Source organism: Xiphophorus hellerii, chromosome 19 (genome assembly GCF_003331165.1).
Source record: "Xiphophorus hellerii strain 12219 chromosome 19, Xiphophorus_hellerii-4.1, whole genome shotgun sequence".
In the NCBI taxonomy this organism is placed as follows: domain Eukaryota; kingdom Metazoa; phylum Chordata; class Actinopteri; order Cyprinodontiformes; family Poeciliidae; genus Xiphophorus; species Xiphophorus hellerii.
In genome coordinates this window covers 27,804,684-27,827,381 of record NC_045690.1, presented here as the reverse complement: position 1 = coordinate 27,827,381, position 22,698 = coordinate 27,804,684, and the positions used below count along the sequence as shown (strand labels likewise).

At 39.5% G+C, this 22,698-nt stretch overlaps 1 protein-coding gene across 4 annotated transcripts in view; it reads left to right on the top strand.

Annotated features, from left to right (window-relative positions):
- The window catches only part of LOC116709637 (protein jagged-2-like), an 81,620-nt gene that overhangs the window by 50,522 nt on the left and 8,400 nt on the right, over window positions 1–22,698 (top strand). Inside the window, exons 6-24 of one of the 4 annotated variants that reach the window (XM_032548282.1) lie at window positions 4,475–4,605; window positions 4,749–4,868; window positions 4,973–5,086; window positions 6,175–6,288; window positions 8,873–8,986; window positions 10,578–10,624; window positions 11,134–11,307; window positions 11,567–11,717; window positions 11,824–11,988; window positions 12,184–12,297; window positions 13,625–13,738; window positions 14,087–14,200; window positions 14,305–14,418; window positions 15,028–15,055; window positions 17,520–17,605; window positions 18,138–18,251; window positions 19,700–19,815; window positions 19,927–20,190; window positions 21,764–21,895. In XM_032548282.1, coding sequence (XP_032404173.1) covers window positions 4,475–4,605; window positions 4,749–4,868; window positions 4,973–5,086; window positions 6,175–6,288; window positions 8,873–8,986; window positions 10,578–10,624; window positions 11,134–11,307; window positions 11,567–11,717; window positions 11,824–11,988; window positions 12,184–12,297; window positions 13,625–13,738; window positions 14,087–14,200; window positions 14,305–14,418; window positions 15,028–15,055; window positions 17,520–17,605; window positions 18,138–18,251; window positions 19,700–19,815; window positions 19,927–20,190; window positions 21,764–21,895 — 2,326 coding nt within the window. Of the gene's footprint in view, window positions 1–4,474; window positions 4,606–4,748; window positions 4,869–4,972; window positions 5,087–6,174; window positions 6,289–8,872; window positions 8,987–10,577; window positions 10,625–11,133; window positions 11,308–11,566; window positions 11,718–11,823; window positions 11,989–12,183; window positions 12,298–13,624; window positions 13,739–14,086; window positions 14,201–14,304; window positions 14,419–15,027; window positions 15,056–17,519; window positions 17,648–18,137; window positions 18,252–19,699; window positions 19,816–19,926; window positions 20,191–21,763; window positions 21,896–22,698 lie in introns of all 4 variants that reach the window. The other 3 variants (XM_032548281.1, XM_032548283.1, XM_032548285.1) reach the window with 3 other exon arrangements.

Here is a 22,698-nt window from a genome sequence, read left to right as displayed (position 1 = left end):
AATATTATCGTTTATCGCAATGATTTTTGAGACAATTAATCGTTGAGCAAAATTTGCTATCGTGACGGGCCTAGTCTTGATGTTTACAATTTTCTGGAGCACAACGCGAAGCTCGATGTAATTCACAGGTAATATATTAACTTGACATTAAAGACACAGCAAGACGGATCATCCGGGAATAGATGGACCTGGAAGGCCTGAGTAAACTAATTGGATGTCAGTCACATTCTGGAGTTTATTATGAGTCTCTGCTTATTTCCAAGCCTAAAGGAGCAACTTCACGTTCAAAAACGAGCCCAAAAATGCAGCCCAATTTGCAAGCGACTTTAAAATAACAAAAACAAAAAAACAAGCCCAAAGTCGCTTTTAATAATCGGACTTGGCGACAGAAATTCAACATAGTTCCTGTTTTTCCACCACATCTCCCTCCATTGTTTACATTTCTGTCGCTGCTGACACTGTCGCATAGAAACGGCAATCACTCGACAAGACCCTTAGAGTAAATGCAATTAAATTCCAAAAGAAAACAGTAACGCACAGTAACGCAAAGTGATTTCGATAAGTAACTGTAGTCTGACTACTGGATTTGAAATAGCGACTCGTTAGATTACTCGTTACTGAAAAAAGTGGTCTGACGTCACTGCTCTGGAAATATGTCAACATTTTCTATAACCATATTTTCCTTTCCTTCCAATTTACAGATAGTTTGCACTTGGTGTTCCTGATAAAATACAGTGAAAATAACAAAATGACAAAATGTGAGCAACTTCAAGATGCATGAATAAACATGCAGCTTGTGCAGGATATGCATAAAACATAACTGTCTGGACATGTGTGACGTGTTTAAAGGGGCTGGAATTACGGATGGCATGAAACTGAATAAAATCTGATCAAGTTAAATCGTCATGCCGGAGTGTTATGTGTCATCATTAAGCAACAGGTTAGTGATTAACCTGAGGACTACAGTGTCTCCCTGTTGCTTCTGTGTGTGCGCTATATCACCACTGTTTGGTCAGCATCTATTTTGGAGTGTTTGTGGGAGCTAGAAAAGAGGGTTAGGGATGGAGGAGGAGGGGTGGTGGTGAATCCTTCCCAAAATAGACCTGACAGAGAAATGACAAAACAGGTGGGGGCAATGTTACCCAGTGGCCTTGAAATAACAGAGAGCTGCTATAAACCAACAGATTAGCTAACCCTGCGCAGGCCTCCCCTTCAAGAAGACAAACTCTTGTTCCACACAGCCAACTGGTCATTCCAAGTTTGACCTCAGCTCAGCTTCCACCACAAAGCCCGAGTTAAAGAAAAGAATAGAAACAATGGTTTTTTTTATCACACTAAAAGGAAATTCAGGTGCAACAGATATAAAGTATCACACAAATTCTTCTAAGTATTAAAAACACAATGTAAAACATTTGTAGGTGGTTTAACTTGAAAATGAAAGTCCACCTGCTGCCTCAAAAATGCAATTTAAGTCTATAAGAAACTTGTATTGGTTTTAACTCTGAAATTAAAGTTCATGAAGTTGATTTAACAATAACAGACAAGTTATCTAAATATTGTTTTTAAGTTCATTAATCTCAAATTGTGAGTTTTAACTTATTAGTCACCAGTGCACTCTCCCTTCCCCCCGTCACTTCTTCTTTCTCTCTCTTTCCTCAATCTGCCTTCTTCTCTCTCTCCTCACATTTTCAACCTGTTAACCCAGGTCTATTGTTCCAGCATTAACTCTCCCAGTTTTTAATTACAAATCCTTCATTTGCTCCTTTACTCCTTGTTAGTTACTTTCTCATAGGGATGCTCCCATCAGCTTTTTTGCTGCCGATACCGATACCAATCACCCATGAGGCCGATCTCCGCCGATCACCGATCTTTGCCGATTGCCTGGAATGGCTGTTAATTTTTCACTTTAGGTATAAGTGATACTAAGTGATCTGGCAAAATTAAAAAATGATCTGGCAATAAATTCACCAGATTTAGACATAAACATGCGCAATACTTTCAGGCACAATACAGCTGCTGTTCAGTCAAAAGGACAACTGAAAAACCTTCAATCAGTAAAATAATACTTAAAAGTAAGGCTCTCGGTACTCTAAATTATTAGTCAAATAAACCTGCCTAATAATGTCAAGTAATAAAGGAGACATTCATTCAAAGTCAAATGCAGGTTGCATTAAAATCCTAAATTTCTGAATCAAAACTTCGTGATAGCATGGCTAGCTGATTAATGCTGGCTCTGATTGGTTGTTTCTGACCGAGTAATTCTGCAGATCACAGGGAGGAGGCAGAGGAGATTAATTATTTTCAGATATTATCTGTCCTATGTTAGGACAGCGAAAGTTTTAATACATATCTAAAATCGTTTTGTTTAAGTTACATGTTGCAGCGTTAAGCAGACATTCAGTGTGAGAGTTCACTGCAGGGACAGGTTGAGCAACGCTACGTCTGTGAAATATTACCACCCACCAGTAGCGACTAGAGGCGGTCCAAGAACAAGAGCAGAACCAACGTCTTACACCGTTGGCTCGAAGACTTAAATTATTTTTCATGTTATTTGTTTAGCTGCCTGACCGTGATTCTAATCCGGGTGAGTGTTGGTAGTTGTGCGCTGTTTTACCTGCTATCTGGCCGCTCCGGATGTCCTTTTTTTCTACATTGAGCCTCGATATAGCCAAACTCCGTCTAGTGCTTGTTTTTTAAGTGCCATATTAGATTCGTGATGTTGATGCATTTTGACATGGTAATGTATAAGATCGTTAGCTGTTAGTGGACAAGATTGTTGGTTCCTCGCTGGTTTGTGACCAAAAACACACAATGGCCACGGACATAACTTGAAACTGACTATATTAATAATACGTTAAAATGTATTGAAAATGAACCAAGAAAAGTCAGACATTAGTTTTCAAATGTGGTTCAACAGAATAATAAAAAACAAACTAATGAAACAGATTTGAAAAGTAATGATGGATATACTGTATGTGAGCTGTTCTGAGTCATGGTGCACTGCAGCTAGAGCAGTTATGGTCGACATGTCGACCATAACTGCAGCGTCTTAAGTTACTGCAACTTTCAAACAAGTCACCATCTCAGACTTCAATAGGATCCAAATCAAGAGCTGAAACAACAAATGAAATTTGAATTTGAAAAAAGATAGTCCTATAAACACATGCACACACACACAGAGACACAAAATAAACAGTGTCTGTTGAGAACTGTCCCTTGTTCTAAAAATAGACACTGTCACTCAGTTTGATGATGATTTTCTGGAAGCAGATCACTGTGGTCACGCTCTGCTTTGTCAGCACTTGTCTGTGTAGTCTGACCCTCTCTCTGTTGATCTTTGGTCTCCACCACCAACTTAAAACACTCTGAAGGAACATCATTACTTGTTATTTTAAACCAGAGTTCATCCAGCACTCTTCACTGGCAGCAATTGCTCCCAAAGCGTGAAAGTTTGTGGCATTTATTGTCACCTCACTGCATATCTCAGTAACCCAAATTGCAAATAAGACACTCAGTCATTTTTCTGTGATAGAACTTCTGTGAGTGTTTGGTCACACCTGAACCATATCTTCTTCATTGGTTTTCACAATGTTAAACAATATTCACAAAAGAGCAAATTGGTAGGAAAAGTGGATATCTACAAGTTCACATCAATACAGACAGAAGGAAATGGCAGGTGACTTTCACTAGAATTTGATAGATAAAGTAAACCAACAACAAATATTCACAAGTAATTTTTTCTGACTCGTGTATGTGATTTTGTTTTGCACCATGTGTTTTGTTTGAGTTGAGGCAAAAGTGTAAGTGTAAGATTTTTTTTTAAGTGTGACTCAAAGAATACAATCTGTCTTGTACTTAAGAATTTGAAGAGGCATAACTGCTCTTTTGTATTTCTGAAAAAATACAGAAATGTGTCTGAAATAAATCTATTGTTACAAAACTCCTCTAGGATTTTTTCCAAAAACTTTAACTTCTCAGTTATAAACCACAATTACTTTTGCACCAAAAATGTCTTCATAAAAACAATCATTCTGTATGACTGAAGTTACTTCAGATTGGACTTCTGAGCATGCACAATGTCTTCTTAACATGATATGATACGGTAACAGATCGGGTTGTTGAATTCACTCAGTCCTGTTAAGTTGCATTTAAAAAAGCAGTTTCTGTTACTTTAACAAGTCACAAAAAAACAACTGTAAGATAAACTTATGAAAGTATGCTATGTTTATGTTTAATTCCAACTCCTTCATAGTAATTAATTAGGTTCTAAAACAACATCTCAAGCTCTGATTGTCTGTTCAGTCCATTACTTGGACATGTAGAGGAGCGCCTGCAGACCTACCAAAACATGGAGGTTCACCTAAAGTAAAACGGTTGGCAAGGAGAGCACAGATACCCATGTTAACTCTGGAGGAGATGCATAGATTTACAACTTAGGTGCACAATGTCCAATAATAATACCAATGTGTTCCAGGTGTAACTATGGGTGGGATGGCCCATTGTGTGACAGGTGCCTCCCATACCCGGGATGTGTTCACGGTACTTGTACTGAGCCCTGGAAGTGCACCTGTGAGAAGAACTGGGGTGGGCTGCTCTGTGATAAAGGTCAGGTTTCTCTAACCTTTTGTTTAAACAAATCTATGTGTGCTATTCAAGAATAGATAATATGTCCATGTCCCATTCCAGAAGTGCAACAACACAAAGCCTCTGTCTAATCTAAAGAGTTTATTACTGATTTTGGTGTCCAGACCTGAACTACTGTGGGACCAATCAGCCCTGTAAGAATGGAGGAACCTGCATGAACACAGAGCCAGATGAATACAACTGTGCTTGTCTTGACGGCTACTCCGGCAAAAACTGTGAGATTGGTGAGTATGTTATTAATACCCAAATCAAATATGACTGTTTTGTTGCAACAGAATTCCTGAAAATTGGAAAAAATCAGAAGTAAGATGTACAACTGTCTCTCTAGCGGAGCACGCTTGCCTCTCTAACCCCTGTGCCAACGGAGGGACTTGTCATGAAGTCCCGTCAGGCTTTGAGTGTCACTGTCCTGCTGGCTGGTCTGGACCAACCTGTGCTGAAGGTGAGAGGCAGAAGAGATGCTTGGTTCCCTTTCAGTTCAGAATGAAGGAGCAGACATAAAGAGCTGATCATCAGGCAGGGGCTTTTTATTGGTGGCAGCCTATGTAATGTAGAGCAGTCTGAAAGGAAAAACATTTTCTAGGGTCAGAACAACGTCCTTTATGAAAATTACATATTCCCTTTAAACCAACCAATTAGGAGAACTAAAATGATTGCTTATAGTTGTTAAAAGTAATTGATACAAACACCCTAATCTATAGCAAAATTAGAGGCAACATCAAGTTTCCAAAATTGTCCATATCTAAAAACAGCTGACTGTTTGCAGCATAAATTAGAGCAGAGCAAGAATCAGTCAGTAGGCGACTATGTGTAGTCGAGCTGTATCAATCCGCTCGAAAATGTTTGTTCGGTTTGTGTAGCAAAAATTTTTGGTTTTGCTGCTTTTTCTTTGAAAATGTTAATGAAAGTTTAAAGGTTAAAAGGTCAACCAGCCTTTGGTCAACACCAAATCTAACAAATTGGTGTGAACTGTTTGTGCTATGTTTGTGCAGGAAAAATGTCTTTTGTGCCTATCATTTTGAAAATATTAATAAAAAAGTTTCCCAAGGTCATTAAAGGTCAACCAACCCCTTCTTTTTCCCCCTCCCGCTCAAATTCATAAAGTCAAACAAATTTGGTGTCAATCACCTCGGCTACATTTGTGCTGGTTTGTGCAACAAAAATGTTCATTTGTGCTGCTTTTGCTTTGAAGATATTGATGATGACCTCTGATCTTTAAAATGATAGCAGCACACACAAAAGGTTTTACTGTCCAAAACAGGAGAAGCATAGCACCAATGTTTGATACCAGTTTGTTAGATTTGAGGAGGGTGTGGGGGTTATTTAACCCAATATTTTTTATTGAAGTTTAATTCTGAACTGTATGTATGAGATATCTAAACCTTTAATGACAGACAGAGATAGAAAGCCCTAAAGGATTCAACGGCTCCTATGGATTTTCTTAGTGTTCCCAGTGCAACCTAGAAAAATCCAATTAGGGCTTGGAGGCGGGTCTTGTGATAATATCTGTATTGTATGTTTACATTTCAGACACAGATGAATGTGCCTCCGCCCCCTGTGCTCATGGAGGGACCTGCATCGACATGGAGAACGGCTACGAGTGCCTCTGCCCTGTGCAGTGGACAGGAAAGACCTGCCAGATTGGTGTGTTGTCCCTATTGTCTCTGTCTCTGGTCATCCTGAGACAGACACATACAAACTGATGATCTGCTTTTCCTAGTAAAACACCACTGCTTTCAGAAAGAGCTTGGCCATTTCAGCATTAAATTGCTAACTAGTACATGTGGGATGACTTTTTGCTGTGATAATGCTGGTGTGTACCCCTTTGTGCAGCAGCAACAGTGACGGTTGTGTTGGTTAACATGAAGTATCTCCACATTTTGTCTCATTAAATATTATTACAAATACAAAATTTGGTGTGTTCAGCGCCTCTGATACAACTCTTGGTAGGACTTGCTACTACTGCAGGTTTGTCTCTACCAGATTTGAACATCTACAGACTGAACATCAAAACAACCGTAGCCAAGTCAGGTTGGATCGGGAAGATCTGTGAACAAATGTTTTCAAATTCTGCCACATATTCTTAGTTTGAGCTTAACTAACGGCCAAATCTGCTTTGATGTAAACCATCACATTGCAGTGTCAGGTCTTCTGCAGCTCCGTCCAGGTTTCTCCTCCACTGAGCTTCAGTCATCTTCCCTTCACCTGTGAGACACTTTTTTCCTTGCTTAAAAAACTCCCGACAGCACGATACTGCCACCTCTGTGTTTCACTGTGGATGGTTAGTCCAGAACGTTGATTTTCATCTACACATGAGCTTTTCCATGTTGACCAAAAAGTTCAACTTTGGTTGCATGACCAGAGCAACTTCTTGTTTACTGTGCTCTCTAAAAACACATTGTCCTCTGGGGTTTTAAATGCCCTTCTTCTCTGCCGTTCTTTCATAGAGACTAAATATGTTTGCTGCATTTTAATTCTTATCCTGTTGAGAGAGTCCCCCACTGGAGCTGTGGATCTCTGCAGCTCCTACAGAGTTACTATAGGGATGTTGGCTGTTTGTTGATTAATGCTCTCTTTGGTCAGCCAGTCAGTGTAGGAGGACGTAAATGTCTCAGTTGGTCCATCCTCTCTTTATGTTCAGGTTGAACAGAGAAATGCTCAACGCTTGGGACTTTTTCTGTTCAATTCAGTTTTTATGTAGTGCCAATTCACAGCAAATGTCTTCTCATGCCACTTTGCAAAAACAAAAATTGTTGATTCAGACCAATCATAGAAGCAGATTCCAAGTAAAGTACACACAGTCCAAATTGATTGTATTTTTTGAACAGTTCAGGCAGCTTCTGTGTATTATTCAAATTGTTTAGAGTTTTTATCAAAGGAAACTCAAAAAGCTGCTCTGAGTCAATGACGAGCTCCTAGAGGAGCATGTAGTGACAGCAGACTGTTGCTTGCATTGTGTCGTTGACCTGGCAGCAGCCCCTCCTATTAACCATGCATGCTTTAGAACATAACTCTGCTCTAACTTCCTTCCTGACATGTCTGCTGTGTTCCTTTGTCTACATGATGCTGGTTGTTCTCTTATGATCTTTAGCAAACCTCTGAGGTCAGAAACAGAACAACTGGAGCTAGACTAGCATTCAGTTACACACAGTCAGACTCCCTTTAGGTGACTGCTGAAGGTTGCAGTAGCTTTCATGTAGGGGTGTCAAAGTATAGGGTTATGAATACAAACGCACACCAAACTTTGTGTTGGTCTCTCACAATGAATAAAAAACAGAATGCATATGGCTTTCAAGTGAAAAATGTGGAACATTTTGAAGCAGTATGAAAACTTTTACAAGGTGTCTTTGTATGTGTGTGTGCGTGTGTGGGGTGTGTGTGTGTGTGTGTGTTGTCTACACCCGTCCCCAGCAGTGGTAGTGTCTGCAACCCAAGCCAGGTGACTTGAGTAAAGCTAAAAATAATCACTGCGTGGCAGCTGCTGGCCTTGGGAGCAAATATCATCCTGTAAGGGGAATTGGGGGGAGGGGCAGAGGGCTCCAGACAGGACGTAACAGAGGAGTAAATGCTCTACGGTCTGCCCCTCCAGCTTCTCCCAGGAAACATTAACAAGCAGCAGTAGCAGCAGTTTGCTCTGGGTGCAGAGAGGACCCTGTGGGACACAGAGAACTGGTTTGGAGCAAAAGCTTCTGGGTGTTTCATTTAAGAAGGGCAACAGGTGCCATTCACCTCCTGGGAGTACTATTAATGCTATGTTGGGTTCAGTGGATGAAGTGGTGAAACTGACCACTTGGAATGTCACAGGTTGGCCTCTAGGGAATGCAACAGAGACACATTAACCCTGGGGGAGCAGTGGAGGAAATAAATCACTGTTCAACATCTGCCTCAAATGTTTCTAGTAATCTTACATTTGAATCAAAATACAAAAAAAACTGTTTTAACATCTTCTCAGAACAACACATCATGGAGCTCTTTGACCTCATTTACTGTTTTACAGTCAAAGATCTGGAGGGGAATCATATTTGGTTTCATTTGTAATTTACTACTAAATTTGTTTAAATGACATGCAATTTAACACCATGGCACAACATCGTATAGCAATGTAAACTTTAATGAAATGTCAAGACATGTAAATACTTTGTTTTTGGTGGGATGAGTGTAACACAGCTGTGCTTGGTGATGGGGCTTCTTATTCCCTGTCTTTGTGTCTCTCGTCTCCACTTTGCAGACGTTAACGAGTGTGGGGGAAAGCCTTGCCTCAATGCTTACTATTGCAAAAATATGATTGGTGGATATCACTGTGCCTGCTTTCCTGGATGGGTGGGCCACAACTGTCACATAAGTCAGTATGATTTCAGAAAAGTGTTGGTCTTCAGTCTGTTTCCCGCCTGGCTGCATTACTCTGAGCTGTAATCCAGAGCCTTTACTGACCAACCTCTGTTCCACTGTTCTTTCTCAAATATCCCCAACATCCTGTCCATGTTGTTGGTTGGTTTTACATCAGAAGCTTAAAATGTATGCATAAAAGTACAAGTTCCATTTGAACTAATGGAACTACTGCTAATGGTTCCATTATGATTTTTTTATATGGAAAAAAAATCATAATTGAAATAATCTGCCAATGGAACCAGTACTTCCTCATCAATATTAAGGAATTGAAACAAGTTCATATATATGCTGAAAAGGTAGTTGTAAGATAGTCTCCTCTTATTTCTAGTGTACTCGATTTTTGCACTAAAAACTGAATCAAAATTGCTTGGTAAGATTTTGTGTTTTTGCAGTATTCACATAACGCCACTATTAATATTTTTCTAAATGTCCCTGAATGCATTCTTTTTCCAGTCATGAAGAAGCTTCTTAATTTGGTTGGCATGAATTTTGGCCAGGATTGAGGTTTGGGACATTCCATGTTAGTCTTTTTAATCCTTTCGAAAACCATGGAACCGTCCCGTTGTGTTCCATACGATGCATTAGTACCGCTGACAGTGAAACAGCCCCTCAGCATGATGCTACCTCCACCATGCTTAACAGCAGGTACTGTATTCTTGGAAATGAAAAGCCTCTCCTTGATTTACCAGTGACATACAGCAGTTCAGTCTTTGTCTGGTCTGACCATCAGAGGTTACTTGGCTTGACCGTGTGGCCAGCTGGAAAGAATCCCCTGTTACTGCTGCTCACAGTTGGTCTTTGAACATCCTACCTCATTTCCTTTCACCAGAGGTCAAAGTTTGGGTCAGATGATTGGAACTTTGAAACAGTTGGACGTCCCAACCTGACAGTGATCAAAAACACACATGAAAACTGGTTCTTGTAAATCATGCCATATCTCAACCCAATAAACATTCATGTACTAGCAGGATTTATATTTTAAGGAGCAGGAATGTGTCTATAATTTTAACTATATTTAGAAAATCCACAGTAAATGTAATATTTTGCACCAATTCATAGCTTTTATATTCTTTGAATTTGTTTGCGACGTACATGCACAACCATTCCACCTGATGAAAGAGTGATTCAAATACGTCATTAAAAATGATGAGTGGATATAAACTTTTGATCTAGTTGATGTAAATGCAATAGAAGCTGGTCAGTGGAGGTTGCTGGAATTTCTTCCTCTGTCTTTAGTCTTCATGCCTTTCTGCTGGATTGTCCCACGCTTCACCTGGGCTCCAGGGTCACTGACTAAATCTAAAATTTCTAAAAACTCTGTTCAGTCATCCATGAGAGAGTTTCCTAATTAGTATAATTGTTTAGTTCCACATCTTTCTTCATCTGAATCTGCATCTCTTCTGGGCATTGATCACCCTGCTCTGAGTGTACAGCAGTGCACCACTCCTCCCAGCCCCCAATCACTTTCTCGCATGTTGCTCAATCAGTGTGCTTCTGTCTCCGTCTTCATTGAATTTCATTTCAGACCTTTGGTTTTTCCTCAGACATGAACAGTTGCCATGGACAGTGTCAGAATGGAGGTACCTGTAAGGTAAGTCCCACTTGTCATTCTCTTCAAACATGCTGCTGGTTTTAATGAATTTTTTAAATATTTTTTTGAAGATATGAATACAAGAACAATAGGCGTGTCAGCTTTCTAAGGGCTTCAGCTGCTATCTAAGCCATGCTTCCTAACCACTTTACCAGATGCCATTGTATGATAAAACTGTCAACACAACTACATTATTATGCATTTTTCTATGAATTAATAAATAATTAGTGTTATTGATAAATAATTATTGACTCTGAGCTGAATTTAGAATGTCTTTGAAGTTGAGTTGGACTTTAGTTCAGTTGGATGACTGAATTACGCATTAGCTGGTGTAGTTTTGCAGTTTGATAAAGTCTTATGTTAAGTAGATTATCTGGTTCTGCTTTAGTGGTCTGGTCTTGTCTCTCTTGCAACTAAGTGAAATGAGAATTTAACCCAGAGTTACTTTTGACAGCTGTTGGATCTATTGACTGACTTGCTGAGAACCACACTTGTTGTCTTCATACCAGAACACAGCCAGAGGCTACCAGTGTGTTTGCCTGCCAGGTTTTGTGGGTCGGCACTGTGAGGCTCAGAGGAACCATTGCCCTAGCAGTCCTTGCAGAAATGGTGGCCGCTGCCACGCGCATCTGGAAGGTTTTGTGTGTGACTGCCCACCAGGGTTCACTGGAACCACCTGTGAGGTGAGGAAAATATTGTAAACATAGCGACAGTTAATGAGAATGAGGCAAAATGAGATTTTAATATTTTAAAGAACATGGCAAACCTCAGTTTTAGTTCCTCAATAAAGCTAAATATTACCTAAAAATTGATGCAATGAGAATGCCTAACAAAAGAGCTCATGAAATATGATGTAAAGCAACTGTTTTGTTTCTTATGTTGAATAACATTGACAGTGAGGAGAGTTTGAATGTGCCTCAATTATTGATTTCTTCTCTGAAGGTCCAAAATGATCCTTGTAATCCAAATCCTTGCCAAAGTAAGTCTCAGTGCAACAGCCTAGCTGGTGACTTCTACTGCAGCTGCCCTGATGATTATGAGGGCAAAACTTGTTCTGAGCTCAAGGACCACTGCAAGACCCACCAGTGTGAAGGTAGCAAGGCTTCTACTAGAGTCATTGTTTTTTCATTATTTCTTTCAAAACAGCAGCAATGCTTTGACTTGCTGATTTTGACCATTTTCTTGTCTGTAACCCAAAGTGATTGACAGCTGCACTGTTGCCATTGCAACCAATGACACTCAACAACAAGTGTGGCACATTTCATCAAATGTGTGTGGGCCACACGGCCGTTGCATTAGCCTGCCTGCCGGGAACTTCAGCTGCTCCTGCGATCCGGGATTCACTGGCACCTACTGCCACGAGAGTGAGTAATTATTAGCTTGACACTCACACATGTTCTATATTTATCACCAGTTACCATCACTAGGAACCACAAGCCTTATGGTAATTCAGGCTCAAGTTTCGCTAATCATCACCATCAGTTTGGTGTATAGTGGAAATAAAACGTCCAGAGAAAAACCTGAGCCACATGTCACAGCGTTACCATTCTCGTTTGCAGATATCAATGACTGTGTATCATACCCATGTAAAAATGGAGGCACCTGCATAGATGGGATCAGCTCCTTTGAGTGTGTCTGTCCAGGCGGCTGGGAGGGTGACCTCTGTGATGTTGGTGAGTGCTTGACTAGGCAGCACAAATTTTAGCTGGCAAGTCAAACAGCTCCTGTGGTAATCTAAAGAAAAATGTTTTTAAGTTACAGCCTTCTGCTACAGAACCACCATAACTGACTCCCCAACGCATACATATGATTTAGCTCCAAAAGTGATGGTATTTGGTAAATTATTATTATACATTATTTTATTGTTTTTTTATTATATCTCTCCAAAACCATAAGGTGTGTCATTATATTAGATGTAACTTTGTTACATCAGTTTTACTTTAGAGCATGAAGACATGTTCACAAGTCATTTTTCTGAAGTCACCAGTCATGTGACTAAACATTACTCATCTGACCATAACAGCATAAATATAACTTAGAAATGCAAACCTGTATTGTTTGTCTTAAAGGCTAATTTAACACTTGAATATTTATAATTATCTTTTAACTTTTCAATGTGCAGAGAAAACAATTTAGAGTTTCACTCCTGATCACTTAAGATAAAGATTGTGAATAAGATTCGAGTCTCAGACCATGAGTATTAGTCAAGACTGAAGTCTTTGTTTTTCCTCTTTTAGTTGGTCTCAAACCACTGTTTCTGGTTTGTTTACAATATTTATTTTGTTGTTCTTTTATCTTGTTTGGGCTCATATATAGCACATAAATTAAGCATGCATATTTTCAGATGATACTGTTAACTGCATTGTAAAGGCGTTGGCGCCTTTGCCTATTCTGCATGTCATACCTACACATTGTGATTTTGTTTCTCGTTGTGCTTTCATTTTGTTACTGTAAAACTGTTTAGTTACTCAAACCATAGTGAATTGATTTAACCAATTATGAAGATGAATGATGATAAAAATTCTCAAATCTCATGTATAATTTGTTAAAATGTTATATTATTTTTCGAAAACTTTAAGACTTCATTGCTCTTTATTTTGGTTCTGATCATGATTTGCACTCATTATAACAGACTATGATCCAAGAACAAACTAAATAACTCATGCTAGTTGAAGTTATTCATTGGAGATCTAAGTATGATCATGTCTCCTTACTTTAGACATGAAACTTTTGCCTGATCTGTACAAAAAATGTCTACCAATAAGGGGCAAGATTTTGTACCATAAAACATTGATCATAAAATAGCCAAAATAACCAAATCTTCAAAGGCATGAAATGATAAAGATGTGAAAGAACAACATCTGCTTTAAATGAGAAAACTAACCAACAAAAACAAGTCCTTTTCCTGGTTTGATGTGATCATCTGTCCGTCTTTTCTAATCATTTTATTTAAGTTCCCCACATACCTCTTCATAACCCAAACTGACCTTTCACTTCCAGATGTGAATGAGTGCAGCAGCAACCCCTGTCAGAACGGAGGCCAGTGCGTGGATCTATTTCATGATTTCTACTGCAACTGTGTAGACAACTGGAAAGGGAAAAACTGTCACTTACGTGAGTTCGACTGCAGTCATTTATGCACACGTTGAAAACTATTTCTGCGATTACCACAAACTGTTAGACCTTCCTCCCACTCACATATCTGTCTTATTAGTGTCAGTCAGCAAAAAAAGGTGCAATATGTTTTCCTTCACATTCCTTGCATGTCAGGTCTTATATTTCTGAACTACTTAATCTACTTGATCTTTGGGGTGAGGAAGGATTCCAGAACTGCTTACATGTCAGTGAACATGATCCTCTTACTACTCTGTTCTTTTCATATGTGGAGTGGAAGTAGGTACTTATCAATAATGGCAGAAAGACAAATACCAGCAGTGTTTGTGTGGTGCTTCCACTCTCCAGGTGAGAGCCAATGTGACTCCAACACATGCAGGAACGGCGGGACTTGTTATGACCGTGGAGACTCGTTCCTGTGTCGCTGCCCATCAGGGTGGGCAGGAAACACCTGCAACACAGGTCAGCCATTGTTTCCATTCAACTAAGTTAATCATGATGACTGCTCAGCTGCTGTTACTAGACAAAATTAAATCAGTTGATGATCAAATGTTGTTTTGTTTTAGCTAAGAACAGCACTTGTGATTCGGATCCATGTGAGAATGGAGGAACATGTGTTGGAGGAGAACCTTTCACCTGCATCTGCAAGGCTGGCTGGGAAGGGCCCACTTGTGCACAAAGTATGCCTCTATTTCATAAACACACAGAGAGAGAAGTTATTGTGTCTTAAATATATGCCACATATTAAAATACACTATATAAAAAGATGCCTAACCTTATTTTGTCTTAGCCAGTAAAGAAAATTAACCGTTCTGCGTTCTTGATGTATGAGGTTAAAGAAGAGTCAGTGAGTTGAATTCATGAATTCCATTTATTAATACCAAAATACAGCTAGTCCATTCTGACATGCTGCTTTTATGAGCTAACATGCAAAATGGCAACAAGCAACAGTTGGTAACTTCTTTTATTAGCCTCTGTCCAAAGAGGGCATTCCCTAGTGTGCCATTTCTTCTAAGCAGAGCTCTCCTTTTGCATTTCCTAACATGTCATTCCTGTAGGCTTAGCTTAGCAATTAGCTAAAAGAAACAAAAGGAAAACACAAAATTATTTATTCTCAACACCAGACTTACTGCTTTCTGTTAGATTACCAAAAACATTATTTTCTGAATGCCACAATAAGGACAGAGAATATCTTGCGCAAGTCCAAAGATTTGTGTAAGAGAAGTCTTGCACAAATGATCTCATTCATTCTGAGCCATCTGATCTTTTATTGTTCTTCCGTTTTGCAGATATTGATGACTGCAACCCACATCCTTGGTAAGACAAACTGATTTAGATTATATGTTTATGTTTGAGTTACCCCTGTTATTCAAAAATCCATAATTTAGTCTTGTAATATTTATCTTCTTTTAGGCTATGTTCACACAGCAGGTAAATGCGACCCAAGTTTTTTGCCCAGATCCTGACTGAACAGCCCCATTCCAATCTATTCACCCCAAGAAAAGTCTGATTTGTGCCTCTTCCATCTGTTGTTCTAAATTGGATACATATCCAATAGTTTTCCAAGTGTCTGTAGTCCGAGCCGTCAGTTTGCATTTTATCCATCTTTTCCGTCATTGACGTGAGGCATTCATCAACAGATGCACCAGAAGAAGCCAGACTGGTAAATCCTGACGTAAACAATGTCTGAATCAAGCAGCACCAATACTTTTTGGTAGGCTGTGAGCCGACAGTAGTCAGCTGCCATTGCTCAACACCTTTGTAATCGATCCATTATTACTTCTGCAAACAGTACACTGCTGTGCGTTGTCTAGGTTTTTCTGTGCATGTGGGTGGCACTGGGATCATAAACTGTTCACATACAAGTCTGATTGTGCTTGCATTTAATATTTATTTACTATTAATCTATTTGTATGATTTGTTCTTTAAATTGCCATCTATATTATTTTTCGGTCTCAGGAAATGATTGAGGGATCAAGAGACTGATGTCTGGTTCTTTAGGTTCTGACGGGTCTGCGGTTCCTCTCCTGATCCATTCTGTCTGATATCAAACCCACTGGGTGCCACTGAATGTCACTGACACAGGGGCATTTATTTTAATGCCCCTGTTAAACTTCACTGTGATTGTTTAGCCTGTGTCTTCCCACTACCATCTCTATTTTCATACACAAACAAATTTCTAAGGACGGTGTAGTATCGGGTGGATATTTAAAAAAGACACTGGTTGATAGCAGCTCACTGCGGCTGCATAGTGTCCGTCTCTAGGTAACCATGACAACAGCGTCAGTTCGTGGGGTCCTATTTAGGTCCCGCAATGACAATTTAGCTGACCCTAATATTTCCCGTGTTTTGTTTTGGTCATTATTATTATACATATTGTTGAGATGTGTGTGATAGGTGTGTCTATCAGACATTATAGCAATACGGAATAAATCGTGTCCCGTATTGGACAACAACAACCGCCTGTCATTTTAGGCTAGCTTAAGCTAACCTGAATATTTACAACTCTCTTGTTGATACACTGACATTACTTACCTACTGTCTTTCAAACACTTTGAAAAGCTTTTCTTTGTCTCTCCAACATCTTTATCCTTCCCCCTTTTCCTTTTTCTGTTTTGTGCCCAGGAGTTTTTTCTGCGCCCATCTTTAGCTCCCTGTTGTCGAGGCATTACTACAAATTTAAAAGAAAAAAAACGCGCCTCAGCGCGTTCTCGAAGGGCCGCTGCCCAAGCTACCTGTATGGGAGGGGAGAGCGGCTGGCAGGGAGGGGGGCGCCTAATCAGTGCTGTTCCTCTGTTATTGATCATTTCATACACAAACAGGTGTTAAGTACATAAAATGCTGACAAGAAAAAAAAATTCCCCACATCGTTTTTCCGCCCCCCCTACTGCAGCGCCCCTATGCGTTGCATACACTGCATAGCCACCTTTTGAGCCACTGGTCAAGGCCCTGCATGTTTTAGGTGCTTCCCTGTTCAGCACACCTGATTTCAATGGATGGCTGATTAACAAGGTTTTACTGAACTGCAATAATCTGAATCAGGTGTGTTAAAGCAGGGAGACATTTAAAACATGCAGGGCAACATTCCTTGAAGACCAGTGTTGGAAAACACTGCAATAGCGCACCAAACTTCAATGGAACTGTGTAACTACAAAACTATTCTTTCTTACTACAAAGTTAATATTTAGGATCCATATTTAACTGCAGTCACATTGGTGCTATTCTTACAATGGTCCACAAAAGTCAATCCCAATCTGGCCCTCTGACCCCCACCTACCCTCACCATGGCTCTTCAAGGACTGAGAGGTGGATTAGTGGTGGTTAAGCTTTAGGAAGAGAGGAGGTGGAAAAGGAAGAGAGGCAGGACAGCGTGATGCCACGCCTCCTGCGCTATTCAGGGCCCAGAACCTGGGGCAAAGTGTGAGAATTGGAGCTGTTCAGAGGTGGGGCTGTGACCCTCACTATGTGGTCTGTATGGATTTACATATGAAATCTGGACATTGATCTGGCTTTAGCTTGAAGGTCTCATCAAAATCAAAGAAAATAGTAGCACCACGACTTTATAATAAAGACAAATTTCCATCTTTTTTCACATTATTAATGAATAACAGATCAAAATGTTGGCTCTTGGTTTCCACCAATTTTCTGTACTTGAAGCTGATTTTAAAAGCACTGATATTTTATTGAAGAAACCTAAAAACCTTCAAGTCATTTAGGAAAACAGATGCAAAAAGATTAAGTCAAATTTCTGAATGAGGTTTTGCTCTTCTCTCCTTTGCAGCTACAACGGTGGCATCTGTGTTGATGGTGTGAATTGGTTCCGCTGCGAGTGTGCGTCAGGATTTGCTGGACCAGATTGCCGCATCAGTGAGTGCATGGGAACCGAAGGGAGCTGGAGGCTGGGGTCAGGTGGGCTGGAGCGTTAGGAAGGGGGTCAGAGGTGAAGGGCCTTGGTAGGGGAGCCTGAGCCGATTGTTTCTGGGTGACAGATTTGAAAGCCTTTTAGGAAAATGGTGTTAACCTTTCCCCTCTGTGCTGAGCCGAGGTCAGAGCTTGTGTTGGTTGGGCACTCTCACGACGTCTCTGACTGGAAAGCTTTTCAGAGAAGATTTTGCAGAAGCAGAGTGGTATCCATTTGGAGATTTTGGGACCAAACTGTGATCAAATTGAAAGAAAATAATCTCCTTAAAGATTTTCAAATGAACATTAAAATACACACAAGGTTCAGGTTTTTACAGCCTAGTATTTGACCTTCTACAAATGTAGAGTTTGACTTGTTTTACTTGCTCAATACACTATTAGTTCTTCTAAGTTTAAAATTCAATTCTAATCCTGAGCTTATGTCTTTAAAAACAACATTTCATATGTCTGTGAATGTTCTATATACTTGTTTCCATAGATATAAATGAGTGTCAGTCGTCTCCCTGTGCTGAAGGCTCTACATGCATAGATGAGATCAGTGCCTACCGTTGTGTCTGCCCTCCTGGACGAGCTGGACCTCAGTGTCAGCAGTGTAAGTTAAATACAACTAAATTGTTTGTTTATTAATTTAAAATCAAGGCTAAGAACTAGTGATGAGATATTGCAGTATCTGTGATTAATGAATTGCATTTTTATGAAGAAGTACAATCCCAAGCAACATTCTCAATTCAAAAGAACATTTTGCTGCTAAATTATTAAATACAAATATAAATATATAAATATAAATATTAAATACAATACAAATACAATAAATAAGCATATGAGCTCAACATTATGTATTTCATGTCTTTATCATGTTCTTCACATTTTTCAAGCATCAGATTGGTACAGTGTCGTTCAGATTTCCAGTGTTTCAAGAACTCCTGATCATTCATAGAACATCTACAAGAATATGGACCCTGGGCACTGACATTAACATTAGCTGCTACATGTTTAGCATTGAGATGCTATTTTATGAATAGCTTCACTGATGGGCTAACTCTTTTTAGCACAACTTATACACAACAATAGTCTTTTCCAGCATCCCATCAGATCAGTTCAGAAGCAGAAACGAACCTCCAGTGGGCTCACAGATACAAAAGTTTTGGTTGTGGTACCAATGTAAAAAAAGAAAAAAAAAAGCAAGTAATTGAGTTAAAATATTTAACATGTTTTACAATATTTTTCAGACTACTTCGCTACTTTTTTCCAACTCTTTGGAAAAACGCGTTGGAAAAGTGTTTTCCCAGTGCTTTCCAACGCTTTGAATGCGGCTTTTCTGTGGATTTTTCTTCAACCGCCTGGGGGCTCTTTAGCAGGAAGTGAATCATTGGAAGTCAAAATTGGAAATCAAAGAAGAGAGTGCTGATTTTCATTTAGAACAAGTACATGCAAGCAGCAGGCATGACTGGGAAATTTCTTCAAACTCATACCCCCTCTTCATGGAAACAACACGAAGAAGTTCACATGATGCCACTTTTAAGTTGAAGGCTATCGATCTGTCAGTACAGATTTTTATTTTTATTTTTTTTATTCAGTTTTTATTGGGCTGGCCCATTTGCTTAGAGTTGCCTTTGACTAATAATAACTGGAATATAAATTAATACTGGTTTGGATTACAACTTTTCATTACTTTTTTGAGTCTTCTGTAATATTTCTCTTTTTGTTTCGTTTATTTACTTTAACTTTATTGCTGCTAAAATGTGCTCTACAAATAAACATGACTTTTCTCGCCACTGAAGTTTCATAGTAAGGCTGCCTTCACAGGATTTGGTATGATACAGGTAGAACGTAGATGTTCTTGCAGATCCTTGGTAAGGTTTTGGTGAGGTTTTCCATACTTTTGCAGCAGGGTTGTTTATGAAGCTTTGTGATATTCCCAAGCTCTAAAAGAAAGTTATTGTGAAATTACAATATAGATTGATTATTTTAAAGAAGTTCACCTTTGATAATCATTTATAGTGAGTTGCATCTTAATAAAGCTGCCTTTTACCTTTTCAGTCATGGGACTTGGAAAGTCATGCCGCCATGCTGGCCTGCAGTATCCTCACAGCAGTCACTGGGAGGAGGATTGTAATGCCTGTCAGTGTGTCAATGGCGAAGTTCACTGTTCCAAGGTTTCACTGATGAATTAAAGATTTTTTCCACATATATAAGCTGAGAGCAATTACTGATCCACTTTAAATATTTGAGGCATGTACTAAATCCCTCTAACTGTCCACTTCCAGGTGAAGTGCGGCCGTCGCCCCTGCGTCCTCCCAAATGCTGTTTTGCCTTCAGTCACCAGCCATCAGCCCTGTCCTGGAGGCCTTGAGTGTGTGAAGCATCCGCTCCTCACATGCCTGTCTCCACCATGTCATCAGTGGGGCGTGTGCTCAACACCTGACCCTCCCACTCCTACCCAGCATACCCAGTGTGAGCCCCATAGTGGCTACCTGGACAACAGATGTGCTCACATCACTCTCATCTTTAACAGGGACAAAGTGCCACAGGTACTCATACATAGAGGTGTTAGATGTTTTGGAAAGCATTAATCAGAGAAACACCCAGTAGACAAGGATTGTCAAAATAATCTATATTGAGACATAATTAATGCTGAAAATATAAATTACTCCAAGGTACTCATCAAAACAGATATAAACTGAACCATTTTCAAGATATTGCCCTTCTTCAGACACCAGCACTGCAATAACAGAGATCCTTAGAGTCTCCTTTCCCTACTAGAGATTCACCTGCAGATTTAAGGCTCAGAATAAAACTAGTGGTGTCCCGGTACCAGTGTCAAGTACGCCTACCTGTACTCATAAAAGCAAACCGATACTCCTGACACACTGTTCTGCTGGACTTTCCTCCTGTGGTTCACTATGGTGAAGAGGCTAAACCACACTCTATACCAGGTGGTGATGGTAATACATCAATAAGTTATTTGCCGATTCTCCAAAAAAACAGAGAAGTTAGACAGTGGAAGGGGCGAAAATGTCCATAGATTTCTAGCAAAGGTTGCACTACACTTTCGTCGTACATCATTGTAAAAATTGGTGGAAAAAGAAATCATGTCATAATCTAATTTTACCATGAATTTTTAAAATGATAACGTCATTTAATTGCATTTAATTTTCATTAAATTAAACGCAATTTAATTAAATTAAATGGAATCTGAACAGATAATCCACATCATGTTACCATCAAACTGAATACATTTAACTTTTTCTGCAGTGACAAAGTTTTGAAATCAGGTAACATTTCACCAACTGAAGTGATCAGAAGTCAGCAAGACTCTCTGAATGCTACCTGATCTTGCAAACACTCCCCTCAGCAGTGGTTCAGCTGCCAGATGCTCTTCAAGTCTCTGGTCCGTAACTCTTCAACGCGCCGCTGTTTGCTCTCAGATAGTGTCCAGATCAGAGATGATACTCTGTTCGAAATTCTTGTTATATTGATTGATTTAGTGACCTCAGTCATGTTCTCTGTTTGTGAATTTGAGACCATGTGTGTGTAATTACATAGGATATAAGCAGACTTCTCTCTGTGCTTGGTTAAGCCGTCAAGCGGGGTGAAACCCAACCTTTTATTTTAATTAAGCTTTTACTGCTTTCGTTCTTAGACCATCATTAGAGTAAGCAGCGTAACTTCTAACTTTTTAGATTTTATCATCTCTGATGTGTGATTAATTGGAGTGGAACGTGGAGCTGTTGTGCAATTATTTTGCTGCGCACTGCGCTTGTTAGTCTGATGGACATCTGCTCTTTGATTTCTTTCATAGAAGATTTATTTCTATCTTCTATGCCATAAGCTACCTACTCCTCTATTTATAGCAAGTCACAAGTTGATCATGTATTCTCTTTTAGTCTTCTCTGTGTATTTAGTGTCAGTTTATAAAATGCACCACAAAAGCCCGACCCACCATCAGGCTAATAATTTTGGCTCGACTGACACGGATATCCTAATCTGAAACCACTGTAATTTAGACATTTTGACAATGTTATTACTAATCTACCTACTTTGTGGGCGTGTGCGTGTGTGTGTGGGTGTGCGTGTGTGTGTGTGTGTGTGTGTGTGTGGCAGGGCACTGCTGTAGAGAACATCTGCTCTGAGCTGAGGTACCTCCCTGTGACTCGGATGCTGGCTGTGGACCGAGAACTGATCATCCTCTGTGACTTGTCCTACTATACAAGAAATGCTGTGGAGGTTGCCATGGTAATTACTACACATACTTACCCTAGCACTTATATTTTCACTATTCAGCCAAATATGAGATGTTTGTTAAAATGCTTCGTATGTAAGCTATATAAAGACTGCCCAAAAAAGACATATGAATTTTACATTTTAAACTTGAGATGCACCAAACAGAATCAAGTGACCAAATCGGCTAGTTTGTGTTTTAAGTTCCAACCTTTTGATGCTAATTTATCTATAAAATCAACATTAATATAAGATTAGTCTTCAAATAAATTCTTTCCATCCTTCCTACTCCAGTGGTGGTATTTTTTCCATTTGTGTTGTGGCAGCAGAAGCAGCAGTACACAATCTGTGTATGAGAGCAGTTACAGTGAAACAGGACTTAGTTATAATCAATTAGCACAGGTAGCACAGCTGGCTAAATGTGGATTCTGAACTTACTTAAATAAGCACAGGGATGAAATAAATGTACAATGTCCTACTTTTACTATTCTTTTTAAACAAACATTGCTTAGCTTGCCACTAAATAATTTTCAGATAAATGAGAGCAAACATTAGAGCAAGTCTTGATGTCCATCCATCCATTTTCTAACACCCTTGTCCCCAGTGGGGTCAGGAGGGGTGCTGGTGTCTATCTCCAGCTAACATTTTGGGCAAGAGGTGGGGTCACCCTGGACAGGTCGCCAGTCTGTCCAGGATGTTGATATCATCCTCCTTTAATTAGATTTACAAAAACAAAAAGAAATGAGAGCAACAGGCAGGAGAATAAATTTAGTTTCAGCAACTTCTGGATGAAATGTCTATATTGCTTGGAAACACCT